General features: G+C 43.1%; 1 protein-coding gene across 1 annotated transcript in view; it reads right to left on the bottom strand.

Annotated features, from left to right (window-relative positions):
* Positions 1-5,015: 5,015 nt before the first annotated feature.
* NAP1L1 (nucleosome assembly protein 1 like 1) overlaps positions 5,016-17,384 on the bottom strand; it is a 28,269-nt gene continuing 15,900 nt past the window's right edge. Inside the window, exons 10-14 of the mRNA XM_014523284.2 lie at positions 17,270-17,289; positions 16,540-16,662; positions 11,837-11,869; positions 11,499-11,549; positions 5,016-5,756 (exon numbers count right to left, since the gene is read on the bottom strand). Of these exons, the coding sequence (XP_014378770.1) occupies positions 5,721-5,756; positions 11,499-11,549; positions 11,837-11,869; positions 16,540-16,662; positions 17,270-17,289 (263 nt within the window). The 3' untranslated portion in view covers positions 5,016-5,720. The remainder of the gene's footprint in view (positions 5,757-11,498; positions 11,550-11,836; positions 11,870-16,539; positions 16,663-17,269; positions 17,290-17,384) is intronic.

The raw sequence follows: 17,384 nt of genomic DNA, 5'->3' as shown, positions 1-17,384 counted from the left end.
CTGAAGATCTGGGAGGAGCTGGCCAGGGTCAGTTTGCCTCAAGTGGCACAATGTGCCCCACACCAAAGGGCATGGTCAGGCACATGTGCTGAGGCACAAATCTTTGGGACAAATTTGTACCACTGCTATTTGAGCTTTTGTGAGCACTTGTGCCTGCATGTGTGGACACAACCAGAGACTTCTAATAGTAATCCATAGTGTCAAAAACATTTTGACTCATGGCTTTTGAGTTCTTTGTAACAGATTTGCTCTGGTTTATTTATTTATTTTTTGGCTACAGAAAAACAAGTGAAAGCTAAGAACTGGCATTTTTTGAAGGGTGCCTCAACCACTGTCCTAGTTGAATGGAACACCTACTCAGTAAAGAGGGCAGGAAGGCCGATCTACATGGAACAAATCTGTGGTAGAGGGACTAGATTTGTGCATCACAAGTTTTTCCCAACAGCAAAGCACTTTCTGGGCTCTCATGGCCACCTCTGGACCTAATGCAACAAAGTTCTGGAAGACAGTTTTAAGTTCTATCATTTTATTAGGGGATTTAAGGGATCTTTCCTATGGCACTCTTGCCTACCTTTTCACTATATCTACCCAAGGATAGAGCATCAGTGTATCTTGTTTACACCTGGCCTTACTTGGGTTGGTAAGCTTTCTCTACCAGTATTAGTCTATTCTCAGCTGAGGTGCTGCAGGGAGCAAGGTTAGCATGTGTCTGTCCATGCCCTAGCCCTGAGGAAGTAAACACAAGCTGCTCTTCCTCCCTTAGTCACCAATGATTCAGCCCTGTTGCAAGGAGTAAAGCGCACACACAATCCCTGCCAGACTGCTTCTTCCCCAACTGGCTCCATGCACAAGGAAGGAATAATTATCTTTTGAAATGGGGTGCTGCTCAAATCACAAAACTTACAGAAGGATGCATGGAGTCTTAGCATGTAGAGAACCACAGGTCTAAAACAGGGGTGGCTCAGCCCCTGGTCTGCAGGCCACATCTGGCCGGTGGAGCCATGTCATCCAGCCTGTGGGGCTCCCTATGGGTCCAAGAACTTGGTGGTGGGGGAATGGTGGCAACTAATTGTTGCTCCCTCGCTGCCAAATTTCAGGATGCCAGGGGAAGGGCAGGCGGAGAAATGCTCCATGAGCCAAATAGTATGCACCTACATGCTAGATTGGGTGCATAGGACTGATGTGCAGAGGGGAGATCCCAGTTCATGGGGCCCAAAAGGTTGAACATCACAGATCTAAAGCATTTAAACTGAAGTGCATTTGCCCATATATCATCACTGCAAACTACTCCTGCTTTAACTGTAGAGATAGCAAGAAAAGGACATCTCTGCCAAGATTAACCACACTGAGAGCACCTCACGTAAAAATTATAAGATTTGTAATACAGGAAGAATTACAATAAAGGATGAAGCACCGTTATTTTGAAAGCAACCATCTTTAGCACCTGGCAAAATATATTAGATGGGAAAGAATGGCAGGGAACACCCATTTCTCTGACGACCTATACAAAATCAAATCCATGTCCTGCAAAGGTTCATTTCAATTATACAAATAATAATTTTAAAAAAATCAAAGATATTAAGTTCAGATGTCTGTGATTATAAAGCCTGATCTCATGCATAACATGGACTGTAGCATTTCACCCAGTAATTCTTGGAGGGGAAATAATATTGCATCTTAAATAAATGAACACCATCTACTCCAATATTTTGTGACTTAACTAGAACATATATTTGAGAAAGTTGTCAAATTCAGTTCAAAAGTTTCAAGTGATGAATCAGCCACTTCCCTTGGAAATGGATAAATTAGTCTGAACAAGTTTACTTCCTTTTTGAAAATTCCTATGTTCAAGCTTCTAGCCATTAGATCTGGTCTATTTAATAAAACCTTTACAATCTATTCTTTTCCACATGTGACTAACTACAGACTTAAATTTTAGTCACCTTAGCCTTTTCCTTGAAGAAATAGAAATTGATTGAGATCCTTTGATAACTATGAGCCCTCTTCACCTCCTTCCCTTTACACCCAGGACTTCACAGATCATGGGTGTACCTCTTTTTTAAGCCACTGCGTATTTTCTATTTCCTTCAAAGCAGGCGCTAGAACTGGACATAGCACTAACTGAACTGCCAGACACAGTAGATAACATTATCCCTATTCTTACTGGATATTTCCCAGTTTATAAAGATCTCAGCCATTTCACAGGCAGAAGTACATGAGAACTCCCTGTTAACTGCCTATCTACAATGATAATTGCATTTTTCAGGACTACAGTTCTCAAGGGGTTATCTAATCCAATGCCCTGCCAGTGCAAGATCATATTTGTTTAATCCATTCCCAGACAAATGTTTGTCCACCCTGAACTTAAGAATATCCTATGGTGGAGATTCATTCCATAGTTTCTCTAGGTAATTTGCTCCAAAGCTTAACCATTCTCTTCCCAATCTGTTTTTTTAAAACCCTCGCTTTTTGTCCTGCTGTCTGTGGGCTCCTAAAAATTGAAAGACAGCCCTCATCAACCACTCTTTTTTGAATGTGGACTTACCAAATCCTCCTACTCTTCCAACCTTTCCTCATACATTGTCTTCTACAACAGGGGTAGGCAACGTTTTTTGGCCGGAGTGCCGAAAAACACAATGCCTACCTTGGAAGGTGCTGGAGCGCTGGCATGCCAGGAAAATAAAATGAGGGCAGAGGGTACATGGCAGGATGCTCTGCTTGTGCCCCTTGCCCCCCACCCAAGGCCCTGTGGCCCTCGGCAGCTCCCCCGGCTCTGGGTAGCTGCTGGAGCCCGGGCTGCTCCCAGCACGGCTTGCAGCATCCCAGCTGCTTGCTGGCAGTGGCTACCCAGAGCCGGGAGGCTGCAAACAGCTGTGCCAGGCACCAGAACCCAGGCATCAGCTCCATACCAGTGCGTGTAGGCATGCCTCGGAGTGGACAGTGGGCACAGAGCTGGTGAATGGCGGCAAGTGCGTGTGTGCATGGAGCCGATACCAGAGCTGTGCTGCCACTGCCCAGAGCCCAGGCTGGCTACAAACAGCTGTGCCGGTCTCCGGAGCCCAGTCACCAGCTCCATGCCAGGAGCGGGGCAGAGACCAGGGTTGCGCTGCCTCAGGGGCCTCCCCCACTGCCCGCTCCGAGGCACACGTACACATGCCGGTACAGAGCTGATGCCTGGGCTCCAGAGCCCAGCACAGCTGTTTGCAGCCTCCCGGCTGCCAGCTGGGAACCCTGGCTGCTCCCAGCAGGCAGCTGGGACACTGCAAGCCCTGCTGGGAGCAGCCCGGGCTCCGTCACTGGCAGCAGCTACCCAGAGCCAGGGCTGGCCGTGACGTGCTGAGCAAAATGACCTCGCGTGCCATGCTCGGCCTGCATCCTGGGGGTTGCCAACCTATTCTACAATGATACTTGTAATGTAAACCTTTGGATTCTTTCCAATTGATAATAACATTCCTAAAGTCTGGTGCCCAAACTGGATCCCATCGTGCAAACAAGGCCCCACCAGTCCTAACCAGAGTGAAAAATTATTTCCTGACTTGCATGCAACACTTAAAAACATCCTAGTATGGCACTTTATTTTATTTTTTTTGCAACAAATATTACTTTTGATTCATCTGCTAAAAGCCACTAGTACTTTTCTGGAATACTACAGCTAGCCAGCTTCACAACTTAATAAGGGAAGCTGCCCACCTAATGCTTCCTTCAATTATGGACATGACCCACAGCTGGGGAAAAAATGGAGGGAAAGTGAAAAGAACGAGTCAACTTCTCCACTCTATGCCAAAAGTTTAATGTTCGTTACATACTGCCTTCCATAACAGCTAAACAAGAATACTTTGAATCACATAAAAATCAATATAAACACCAGAACTGTCATTTTTTAGAAAATATTTTAAGCCCATAGTATTGGTATTTTTCAAATTTGCATTCCTAGATGTAATATTTTGCTGTATTTGGGTCAGGTGGCGTAAGAATAAGTGAGGTTGTGATTCAATCCAGGAAATTCCTTATTCCTGAGTTCCTAGTCCCTGCTCCCCTGACTGTCCTATGTATTTAATATTAGACAATAACTAGACAAAAGCCAAAGATAGCCCTGAAAGCAGGAATCAGAAGCAAGTACCACCCCACCTCCTCAGCCAACCACTCTCCAACTAAAGATATACTTCTCGCATTCTTCATGGCCCCATGTATCTTGTATCCTTCGCTGCACGGTGGTACAACTTCAGGAGGGGGAGGGAAGAACATCCCATCCAACCAGGTGTTTAGAGCGCTGGGTCATCTGGGAGGTGGGAACCCCCTCAGGCTAAGGAGAGTCTGAACCAGTTTTTTTACTTTCTGGGCATGTGTCCTACACTATAAGCAGTTATGTAATGAATGAGGGACAAAGCCTCTTCCTTCTGCAGCTGTGCTTTCAAAACAAGCCAGCGAATCCTGATCACCTACAGATGCCTACCCTCAGGAGAGTGCCCCCATGTCTGAAATGAAAGTGCTTGCCTACAGCTCTGACTGAGATACCTAAACATCAGAGAGGACCAGCAATTGAGACACACCTTTGTCCTAGGAATTTCTGTACTGACTACCTCCAGTAGGCTACCCATTCAGCATATTAGCTACTTTTGTTCCTACTCAGACATTAATCCTTCCCACACACTGGATGGGGCACCTAGATTCAGGTTCTGGATTCCAAATGATGGCTGAGATGCCTGAAGAATAGGGAATGTAGTGGCCAACTTGCAATACTTCCCTTTACTGGATCTAGCCTCATATCTGAAGCTGACATTTGTTTTCTTAAATGGCACACAGCATTGACTGTAAGCCAGTGAGATAACTGAAATTCATGTCCACTTATTATTCCTATTGCACTGACAACAAAATCATTGTGAATAGTCATGCTTAAGTGTTTTAACAGTTTGCTTATAAGAAGTTATTTAAAAGTGAATTTGCTGCTACTAAGAAGAATGAACTACAGCATGAAAGACATGTACAAACATACACAGAGCATAATAAAAGAAGACTAGCTTCTGAAAATACTAGGTTTTATTCACACCCCAGTGGTAAACAATAACCTTAATATGATGACTAGTTTTTTTCTTTATTTTTTTTTTGTAGATCACTATGTCACATAAAATACAAAAACCCATAGCATAAACAAGCTGACAGTTATGAACAGTTAATGTGGTCTTGTTGGGAAATAAAATGAATTATACTAGTCTTCTCAAGTAGTCAAATTCAGAATACATCATCTCCTAGTTAGTACAAGTCACCGCCATTTCTATAACAAAGTAATGAAGGCACAGCTAGTGCAAGCAGACTTAAACCCGTTCAAACTACTGGGCTGCAAATACTTTGGTTGGTTCTTCAGGAGAGGATTTTTTCCTAAACAAATATTGGTCTCAGTTAACAGTTCCAATAATCTTCACAGCTGCTGTCTAATAGCTACATGACAAGACTTCACAAGAACCAAACTATGTAGCAATGAATTAACATTCATGCTTTAGGGGGTTTACTGCATTCTACATATTGGCAGAAAATTATACTATTAAAATACTAGGTAGAATGAACCTACATTTTAAACTGGTTCTTATGTTTTTGATTTAATTTTTAACAAATTGTTTACTTAATTCTACCAAGAAGATACAAAACATAAGGCTGTAAGTAACTAATAGTTGTGTTTAGGCTATTACAGTGCAGGTAATCCTCAAGGCCACATACACACTACTTCACTGCTGCTTGCATTCTGCTGGGTTTTGATCTTTCTGTTGAAGAGGGAAAAAAAAGAGTCAGTGTACGCAGAGTCATTTTTCTAAAGCATCAATCAAAATCAGCAAGTATGTATTCGCTTGCAATACGAAAGCTCTAAGGAGCCTATCTATACATAACGGGAATAAACAGAGATGCATTCTATATACAATAATATTACTCAGAAAAAAATAAATGCAGTATAAGCAAGTTAATCATAGAAATTAGGACTGAAAGGGACATCAAGAGATCATCCAGTCTATTCCCTTTCCCCAAGGCAGAATAAACTTTCCAAAAGTTAACCTGTTCTTAAAAGTCTCCAGTGATAGAAATTTCACAGCCTCCTTAGGTAATCTATTCCAGTGCTTAAACTATCCTTATAGTTAGGATTTTGTAATATCTAATCTAAATCCTACTTGCTGCAATTTAAGCTCATTATTTCTTGTCCTATCCCTAGTGAACACGAACATAACCAATCCTGAGAATCAGACCATGAGCTGGCATATGGCCTTTCCTGTACAGGTGTCTGCATAAAAAAAGGAAAAGGATTAGCAGTATAGTTCTGGTATGCAGATGAATGCAGCAAGGCATTACTATGAGAATGTGAACCTGCTACAGTAGGCGCTGAAATGAGATATCAGGTTCTAGTGATAGATAGGTTCACACCCTTGTAGATAGCATGGCACCATGCGAGGAAGACAGAAATGTTATTTTAAGACCCTTTTATTGCTTCTCTAACTGAAGCTCTTAATCACAATGGAAAAACTTGGTCTGATACAGTTGTTTACCCATGTGCACTAAGCACAGAATGTGGGGGTTGTTGGGACATTTGGACTGCTTCCCTGTTTATTCTATCAACTGCCTGACAGCATTCAGAAAAGATGCTATGCTGGAGGGGGACCAAAAAAGGTGTCTGTCAACACTTTCTGGAAGTAATTGGAACACGCCTCTTATAAGATTATATTGCTTAGCCAGCCAAGCAGGAGTAGAAATGAACCTAAGCAATCATCAAGCAAATCCAAGGAGATGAGTAATCCTTTACAGTCAACCCAGCAATTGGCACTAACAATGATGTTTAGCGTTACAACACAAAGAATCGATGAATGAAACATACAGGATTGCAAAATTGCTGAGTATAAGTGAAAAGGCTTCAAGGTAAACTGTAGGTGTTTTGGAAGGTTAAAGCAGAGGCATGAAGCCTTAGCAATAATCCAAATTGCTTTAACTGGACACAGCAAAAAGCCAGGAAACTATTTCTCACAATTGTGCATAATGAGATGGACTGAAGGTATGTTTTATCATGGGAAGCAAGTACAGCTACTGGCTTGAAACCTACTTCATTGCCAGGCAGTGTCACTTTCTGTTTTGCTTGTTACAATACATCACCTGATATCACAACTTTAAATCATCTACTATCTGCTGCTCTGCACCTATTTTCAAGCTTGTTCAGGATAACAGAAGTATTTATCCTATACTTTAAGAATATTATCTCCTTAAAGACAAGGGCATCGTTTATCTGCCCCGCTCACTGTTGGCACCACAATTCTCAAATTTAATGCCCAGCTCTCGCCCTAATTCTGATCATTTTCACATGCGTATAGAGATAGAGCTTGGTTTGGACAGGGCTGAGAGAAAGGGACTTTCATATCTATTTGAACACGCTAATTCCGCTCTTTGGTTCCTAGTTAGCTGGACTGAGCAACAGCTATCCTTCAGTTTCCTCTGAAAGAGCTTTGGGGCTGTAGATGCCCTGGTAACAGCTAATATCCAGTCAGCATATAGGGATGAGCAAACAACTAGCCTAACTGCAGCAAGCAATTAAGCCCCATCTCGTCTCAACTGTTAAGTCAACTTGATTATTTCTGTCATGGCAGATACAAGTAGTTCAACAGGACAGCCAGTATCTACTGTTGTGCTCCAGTATCAACTGCTTTCACCGCATGGGAAGGGAAGGGAAGGGATAGGAAAGAATGGTTTGGATACAAGAGATCAGTGCAAATGGAAAACTATTTAATTTTAGCTTCAAGAGCAAGCTTGAGCTTCCATGTTTTTAGTATGGAGCCCATTAAGGGCATCTGTACCTGCAACCCAGATATCCAACTGCAGCTTGGATAGACATACCTGAACTAGCTTTAACCTACTAGTGTAGGTACCAATAGGAGTGCAGCTAAAAAAGTGCACTTCAGCCACAAAGTACTTCGCAGGGCCCCAGGCAACTCAACAAGCCTGGGCTGCCATGCTACACTATCAGTACTCATCCCGGAAGCAGAAAGTTAGCTTGGATGCATCTATACAAACTGCAATTAGATCTCTGGATTACAGTGCAGACATACCCCTAATGTTTACTACTGTTTTACAAATATTAACAAGCCTCTCCTTGTTGGCTGAAACAGCCAGTGAGAACTCTTTCTTCTTGGATATAACTCTTCTTACCCTTGCAACAGCAGTCCTGGCTACTGTGTAGAAACAGAAGCAATTTCTAAATGAAAGCCACTTTTAGCAATCATTTCTTTAACTTCTTTCTAAGTATGCTGTAATCCTAAGTGCATCCTTCCATCAAGTCTAGCACTGCTGGAACAAGTCATTACCATATGTACCTTCGTTATATATGACAACATACATAACAGTATGACAACTTAAAAATATCTGATCTTATCCTAGCTGTCACTGGTGAGAAGCATGATGCATCTGTACAACCCACTGATTTTTGCTATGTGGAGATCCTTTCATTTGTGCCCACTGAAGCACAGCACTACTTAAAAGTTTTCCACAGCGAAGGCTGGCAACATCCTTCAAGTCAGTTTGCAAAGCAAATGGCTGATACATTGCACATTGTTTAAAGGAGGTTTCTAGTACGTAGGGGAAACTTACAGGCCTCTGCCACAAAAGTGTGTCTAGTACCTGCCTGCTTCACAGACAACATTATCTTCCACCCCCATTTCATAGCCATTTTCCAGATAAAAGCAGAACTTTCACAACTGTGGGAGGACTCACATTGGGTAAAACAGTAATCCAGGTTACAATATAGCCTTGCATTTTAATATGTTGGGAAAGTAGAAAACATTTTTCTGTAATATTTCTCCTGAAACCAGTCTGAGAAGTTGACCCAGTTTCATATGAACAACAGAAATGCCACTGGTCATAGGGTAACTTACTGTACAACTGCCTATATCTGTGATAGGGATATATCTGAGGGAAGCCACCAGAGCATACCTCAACACCAGAGTTCAAGTGTTGTATTCACCGCTGTTAGTGAAGTTACAACCAGAGATCTACTTCAATGGCCTGAATGAAAACTGCCTCACTGATCTTCTCCCAGCAAGTCAGATAATCTAAGAGATTCTCCAAAGGGTCTATTTTGATAAGACAGAAATAAGTCTGTTACTACATTTCCATCTGTGGTACTGACTCGGTAAGCACTACTGATCAGCTTGACAATGGTTAGTCAACCCAAATCCTTAATGAAGTTTAGAGACATGCTTGTACTGCTAAGGAAGGAGTCCTTCTCCTAATTGATTTTTATGATACCTGCATAAGGTTTGTAATTCCTACCACGCATATCTACGCAAACCAGAGAAGGTAGATACACCTGCCTGACCATGGGTCCCTTAAGGCCTGCAGGCCACCCTGGAGCAGGTGCTTCTTCTTCATTGTCCTGTGGCCTTTTAGTGTTGCCCTTCAGCAGGGCTGGGGGAGGGGGGGGTCATGTTTTGCCCTGTGTAATTCTTTTAAATCCTACAATACATTGCTGAGGAAGACAGGGAGATTGAATGAGTAGGGACCTACCGAAATCGCAATTTTGCAAAACTGGGAATTGCCAGCAAAATCCATGGGGGGAAAAAAGAAAGAAAACTCACAGAAAATAAAATGTTGGCTGTCCCAGATAGAGCCAGAAGTCTTCATGGTGCTGTGGCAACCCACTGGGGCAGGGAATGGGGAGCTGCCTGATCAAGGGGCTGCCAGCAAGATGGTTGTCACCTCTGCTCCTTGCTGCTGATTGGCTGTGAGCGCTGTCTGTCATGTGGCCCCATCTCTCCAAGCAGCAGTGAGGGGCAGGGCTGTATGTCAGGCAGTGCTCATAGCTAATAAGTAGCGAGGGGCAGGGCCACCATGGTAGGACCCACCACGCTCAACCCACAAAATGGCTGCAAGGCCCCGAGATCTGCCCGCAAAAATTGGTGGGCACCACCGCAAATTCAGTACATCCCTAAGAATGGGGTTTGGGACCAGCTGTGGCCCCCTGCTGCGGATAGGAGAGCTAGGCTTGTGGTGGACATTGTTAATCACTCCATAACAGTAACCCTGTTGCATGGTCCAGCAATTAATACCAAGACAAAAAAAAAAACAGCCCATAAGCAGGTTGTTTAGCCTAGTGACTTCCCTGAAGAGCTTCTCAGCCATTCCTCCCAAAGAAAACAGTTTAAGCCGCAAAATAAAGCAAACAAAACCAAATCCTTATGCCGTCCCAGGAAAACCCCTTTGGCTCTAGCCCCCAGCACAGCACCCTGGTCCTATGCAATAGCTAGCTGTTTTGCTTGCAGCTGGCTTCCTTCCCTGTAACCTGTTTTTTCATAGTTCACCCCTTTCTGCTTTCCCCTCTGGGTTTTAAGCTGCCAGAAGGACACTCCCTTACTAGCAAAATGCCCCACAACTGCAGAACCGTAACCAGATTCCCTTCTCAATACGGATATAAATATCACTTAAAAATTATTTGTTTAGCCTCTAGTTATCAGTTAATTGTTTAATCAGTATAACAAAGAAGCTCAGACAGCTGCTGCTGTGAGTGGGTTCTGGGGCCCTCTGATGGGAGGGGAGGAGGTGATGGCAAGCCCAGATACACAACACAGCCCACATAAAGCCCAGAGCTGGGAAGGAGGGAGCACCTGTGAAGAAATAGCCATTTGCTTAATAGATAAGCAGGGATCCTGGTTTTCTCTGATAAAAAAAGTCCAAAATGTTCTGATTTTATACCCCCCCCGCAAATCGATATTTTTCCATGATTAAAATGGAATGCCACTATAGCTATATCTCTCTATATAGAGAGATAGATACAGATATAGTGGCATTTTGTTATAATCATGGAAAAAATGTCGATTTGGGTTGTTGAGTTTTTTTTAAATCCAAAATTTTCTTATTAACAGACAAAACCAGGATCCCTGTTGATGAGTCATTAGACTGCCTGATGTTTTCCTCTTTAACCTATTTATAGGCTATGGGTACTAGCCCCTCTTCACCCCTCCCTCCTGCTTTCTGGTTCCTGCGCATCTTCCCTTCCCCTGCCAAACTGAAACCTGCCTCACTAACCGGTAAGCCAGTGATAACAGGTTGGCTTATCAGCCAAACTATTAATCACTTAACCTTTCACATCCCTATTTCTCAAGGAGACACCAGCCAGTTACACAGCAACAAAAAAATGTTACCCCATGCCAGCTCCCCACCACCTTCCCAACATGCCTGCTGTGTAATCAGGATCTGACAAATGTTATCCTAGTTCTCAAAAAGGTCACCTGTTCTTCCATTCATATGTGGCATGGCAGAACATGCCATTTTTGAGAACTGGGATAAAATTAAACATTTCCCAATCCTGCAATTATATTAACATCTGCCAGGGGCCCTAGAACGTCAAAGAACATGGACCCTATTCCTCACAGGGAACAATCCTAGTCTGAACTATAAGCGGCATGCTGCCTAGTCAAATAAAGAACAACACAAAACAAAAACCAACATTTTAACAAAATTATTTCATGAATGCTGCTCACCTTCGGGTCATAATCTGGGTCATTTTCTTCATCTGCTTCCTCCTCCCCTTCCTGAAGAAGAGAAAGTTTCACATAAAAAATATTCTTGTTCAGATTAGTTAAGTGGACTTCACAGGTTAATATTAATCCAACATTCAGAAGTTTGTCAGTACAGTAAAGATCTGTTTCCATACAGCAAATTGCAAATCTTTTACCTACTATTGATGGTATCTTTGTCTGCCCGAACTGCTGTAGAAATTTACTCTAATGTAACTGCAAATAAGGTCTACTGCTGTTGCCAGTGAAGTTCCAGCAAAGGTTAGGGTTTTTTTCTCCACTTAGCCCATCTAATAACTTACCTCATCATCTGCCTCCTCACCCTCTTCATCATACTAGGAAAGAGGGGAAAATATGCATTTTTAGTACAGTGTTGTAAGCCATTTACAATATAGCCAATTCTTCATCTATAACACACGGACAATAGATAATTTAATTTCAGAGCTAAATTTTGTAACTAAGCTTGTGAAATACCCAGATACAATAGCAATTAGTGCCATGAAAATTCAGTACTTCCATCTCCGCTCCCAGTTTTGATTAGTGTTTAATAAATAAGGCACGAGACCCAAACAACAAAGAGCATCAAATGAAACACTGAGCAGCTACTCATTAATTAAGAGCTACTCATTCTGTGGATCGAATAAGGTAGGCTCTTATGGAATAACAGTATAACCATATAGTTAAAATGCATTATTAATGCATACGCATGTATATGAAGATCTACCTTAAGAGCACAGACAACCATAATTCTATTTTCTCCTAATATTTTAATACTATAATTCGCATCTTTAATAATATGTTCTTATTTGAACAGAAGATTAGGTATCTATAGAAGGAATGTTCATTATAATGATCCTTCAGGGAGTGACAATTTATTTTGTTTTAACAAGTTTTCTCTGCTTTCTCATTTGTGAGCATGGAGTGGTGTTCCAAGAAGGACTGCTTAGCAGAGATGGGGTCCACCTGATAAAAGTAAGGTAAGAGTGTTTTACATATACACTCAATAAGTTAGCAACAAAAGTTTTAAATTTGGTTTAATGGGGAGCAGAGATAAAAGCCCACAGGTTAAATAGAGAGTACAGGGTAGAAAAGGAACCAAGCAAAATTATATAGGGAGCCTTTATGTTCTCAGCAGGAGATAAGCAGGATAGTTAGCGAGCCATCTAAGATGTTTATATATTAATGCAAGAAACATGGGCAATAAGCAGGAAGAACTGGAAGTTCTAGTACAAAGAAGTATGATGTAACTGGTATAAAAGATTTGGTGGGATAGTTCACATGACTGGAATACTACCATAGAAGGGCAAAACTCAGCCAAGAAAGACAGGCAGGGGAAAAATGTGGTGGTGCTACAATCTAAAGTGCATGTATATATATAAGAAGTATAAAGTATATCAAACGTATGTAAAATACACATGGGTACATGCATGTGTGAGCAAACATACACACAAAAATAACACCACCCCTTTTTCCACCTGCCTGTCTGCTGTGTGTGACATACATTTGTTTTGAGGTGTATTTTGAAGCAGGAGGTAAGCTTATTCAAAGTCTCCAAGGTAAAAAGGAAAAACAGCAAGGATCAAGAGGCATGTCTGCTAGTGACCAGCAAGCCAGTAGGAAATGGTGGGCAAGGTTTCCAAATTGCAGGGCCCAAAAGGGGGATTTAATTACTGGTGGAAGAGTAGCAGGAGTGAGCTGACAGTCCAGCAAGATCTTGAAGATCATTAAATATTTTTTTGGTGCAGATAATAGAAGAACAGTCTTGATTTGCTGCTAGCAGGGGAGTGGAGAGAGGGATTTGCTGCTCAAGAATAGGGAGAAATTGGTTGAGAATGGAAGGTGGATGGCAACCTGAGTAACAGTGACCATGGATAGAGTTCAAGATCTTAAGGAAAGAAAGGAAGGAGAACAGCAAAATATGACACTGGACTACAGAAAAGCAGATTTTATCAAAACAAGAAACTAGTGGGGAGGATCCCCTGGGAGGCAGGTCTGAGGGTAAAACTGCTCCAGGAGAGCTGATTGTGCCTGAAAGAGAACATATTAAAACACTTAAGAGATGGTTATCTCGGTGAAAGGAAAGAACAGAAATGCAGCAGAGACTGGCCTGGCTACAGTGCTCTCTCTAACGAGTGGAAACTCAAAAAAGAAATCTTATAAAACAGAAGCTGTAAGATTCACTTTACAGTACTCAAGGAGTTGGCTGAGGTAACTGCAGAACCACTGGCTAGTCTCTTTGAGAACTTGTGGAGGTCAGGTGTCAACTCAGACAACTGGAAAATGGCAAATAATGTCCATCTTTAAGAAAGGGAAGGAGGAAGATCCAGGGAGTTACAAAGCAGTCCAGTCTGACCTCAATACTTGGAAAGATCACGGAGCGGGTCAACCAAAACTCTATTTCTAGGCACGTAAGAGAGTAACAATGTGATAAGCAGGGATCTCGGTTTTCCATTCCCTGCAGAAAAACCTGGATTTTCCCTGTTTGCAGCAGGAAACCATGAGTTTCCCCTTGCAGAGTGGCAGAATTCCAACCTGCAATGAACTGCTTGGGTCTAGCAGTAGCTAGGGTAGAGTGACTGGAAGCAGGGCCAGGCTCTCCTCCTCCTCTGGGCTGGGACTTTGGCAGCACCTCCCGAGTCCCTTTCTCTTTCAGGCATGGTGCCTGGAGTGATAGCAGTGCAGGTGCCTGACAGTGTGGGGACCAGCAGGCCTGGGGTGCAGTGGACTGTGCTTCCCATGGGAGCTGTTGCTGCTGGCACCGTACACGTGCACACACACGGCGGTAGGCAATACAAGTAGGTTGGTGGGAGCATCCCTGGCAGCTCATGCAGGCAAGTCTATAGAACAAGGTGTGATGGGTGAGGGGATGGAGGGGGCAGAGGGTGGCACATGACTGGGCACAGAGCAGCAGCAGTGCAGGGTAGTAGCTGGTGGCCGCATCCACCACGTGCAAGCTTCCCTTACCCCTTGCATCCGACTGGCCAGGCAGTGCCTGTGCCAGCCCTGTCCACTCCATCCCCGCCTGCCCGTTCATACCCCCTAGGGCGTTGCCAAGTACCCCGAGGGGTACACATACGCCCAGTTGACAACCCCTCCACTACACCACTGTTTGTTTCATTTTTTGCAGCAATAGCACACTGTTGATTCATGTTCAACTGGTAGTCTCCTAAAACCACCAGGTCCTTTTCTGCAGTACTAAAACCTAGCAAATCATTCTCCTATCTATATTTGCGCCTTTGAGTTTTCCATCCTAAGTGCAAGACTTCATACTTAATCAATTTCATTCTGTGAATATTGGACCATTTTTCCAGTTTATCATGGGAAAGGTGCTATGCCAAGCAATAATTTTTACACCGTTTCACTCCCTGAGCTCCTCCATTGCATCTTCCTCCTGCCCTCCTCTATTCTCATGTGAAAGATGCATTACAGCTACTGGTGGAGGGGAAAGGAAAAAGGAGATGATTGGTACTTTTTTTTTTTTTTTTGCGTAATAAAAAAATCTGGCCCTGAAGACAGTTTATTTACCAAGAATCTAGCACCACTGCTACAGAGGGGCAAGGATTGCTTCCCACACCCCTGCAGCTCAGGGCTGCCTGGCCCGGCAGCAGCTCGTTCCTGGCTGCCAGGCAGCTTCACTGAAAGCAGGATTGGGTGCCTTGCTGCTTCTGCCTTCAGCAGGCGCCTGCAGGATGCTTAGTGCTTCCCAGGAAGGGGCTGGCTTGCCCCAGGGGTAGCGCGAGGTGTCAGGCAGCAGCAAGGCAGAGGCTGGCAGCAGAGGTGGGGGGAAGGGAGGGAAGGTGGGTAGTGGTGGTCCTGCCTGACACCCGTAGCCTCCCCCTCTCATGCCTGACACCATAGCCTCCCTCCCTGCCCCTGCCCAACATCCTGCGCCGCCCCTGGGGCAAGCCAACACCTTCCTGGGCAGCTCCAGGTGCCTGATGAAGGAAGAAGCAGCAAAGTGCCTGATTCCTGCTACTGGCAGAGCCTCCCTGCCACTGGGTCAGGCATCCCGTGAGCTGCAAGGGGTCCAGTCCTTCCCTCCATGGTGGTGGTGTCCCCTGGGGCTGGCTGGTCAGGCTGCCAGTAGGCCAGGTACTGCCCACAGGGGCCCAATCCAACTTCCTGGGAGGTCACCAGCATGCCACCACTCCCATAAGCCCACGCAAGCTTCCAGCACCTCACACGCTGAGGTAGAGTCCACATACACAAATCTTTTTTTTTTTTTTTTAAACAGAAATATGGGGTCGACTTATACAATATGTTGATCTATACACCATAACATATGGTAACTGTATTTATTTCTCCTTAAAGGTTTTATCATTAGAAAATTATTTATCAGATTTTCACACACAACTTTATTTAAAATATGGAGAGCAAAGAATTATGAGAGTTTTTGTATATATCAAATGAGTTGCCATCTGGATTTAGACTGGAAATCTAATTCACTGATAAGAAAGATTTAAGTGCAACAAAACTACTTTCTATCGTCAAGAACTGGCAAAAGGCATTTGCTGTTACTATGAAAAATTCTTTACAAGTTCTGTTCTAATGAGTTTCTTCTGTACTGTTTACTATATTCCGGTAGCCATGGCTTTGAAGTATTTTGTTGCATTGATATTTCCTTAAAAATAGACTTTATTATGACCTGATAACACCTTTAAGTGCTAACTTTTTACGTAGGCAATTAAAACAGATCTATTAGCATGACTGATTCCATACATTGTTCTACCAGCATTTTCTGCAAGATTGTTCTGGCAAAACAGATAACAACTATCTCCCTCCCCATACTCTTAAATGGCTAGGTGAAGCCCTAGACTATTCTAAGCCCTTAGACTGTGCAGCTTGGGGAGAACCTGCACAGAGCTGAAGATATCACTGTAGATAATATTTAAACATTGACGAGTTAGACACAAGAGGTGCCTTAAAAACGGTAACATACTAATCAATCAATTTTAACAAAACACCATTGTTCAAGAATGTTTGGACGGCTGGAAGTATTACTCACATCATCATCATCATCTTCAATAGCTTCTCCTGTGAAGTACAATACTGATCGTGGGACTATGCGCTCACGTAAAAAGTGACCGATTTCAAAATCTGCAGCAAGGATTGCCTCAGCATCATCATCCTGTATAAAAGACAACAGTACTTCAGAAACAGTAAATTCAATAATTTTAGAAGTCTAAATACAAGTCGAGACAGTACTCTCATGTTTGATACCAGTCAACCAGTCATAGGCTGGGACTACCAGTTCTTTATTCAGAACCATCAAGTTATTCAAAGTTTAGAAGAATAAACTGCAATTGCCTTGTAAAACTAAGAAACACTGAAAAGGCTAAAGCTTACAAAGGAGAATTCTCCTCTTGCTGGCTATGGGTATCACCTCCTAACAGGGAAGTCAAAAAAACCATGCTATATCGGGAGTCAGCCACCTACAGTCCACAGGCAAGATCTACCCTGCCAAATGACTTAATCCAGTCTGCAAAATCAGGACATTGGCAGCAATTCAGCAGCTGGGTCACAAGTAACAAGCCTGCTGCTGGATCAAATTCCTTTAATTCTGTCCACTTCTCCTAAAAGTTTGTCCATCCTGTGTTAAGTAATATTACAGATATGGAAAAACCTGATACAGCAGTTTAATACCTTTCCAAACCATCACTTATAGTACACACATTCCATTTTCAAGATTTACTGTATGCTGAAGGCCCCCCCCCGCATCCTCACCCCCAACTTACCAGGTCTCCACTTTCAGGAACTGTAAAGGAAGAGGAAAAGAAGTGATTAAAAAAAACCCAAACCAAAAGCAGATGCTACATTTAAAATTAATGGCAAGCAAATCCAGATACAATT

This window comes from Alligator sinensis, unplaced genomic scaffold (assembly GCF_000455745.1).
Source record: "Alligator sinensis unplaced genomic scaffold, ASM45574v1 scaffold465_2, whole genome shotgun sequence".
NCBI classification, from domain to species: Eukaryota; Metazoa; Chordata; order Crocodylia; family Alligatoridae; genus Alligator; species Alligator sinensis.
The sequence above is the reverse complement of the archived record's forward strand: the minus strand, read 5'-3'. Positions and strand labels throughout refer to the sequence as shown.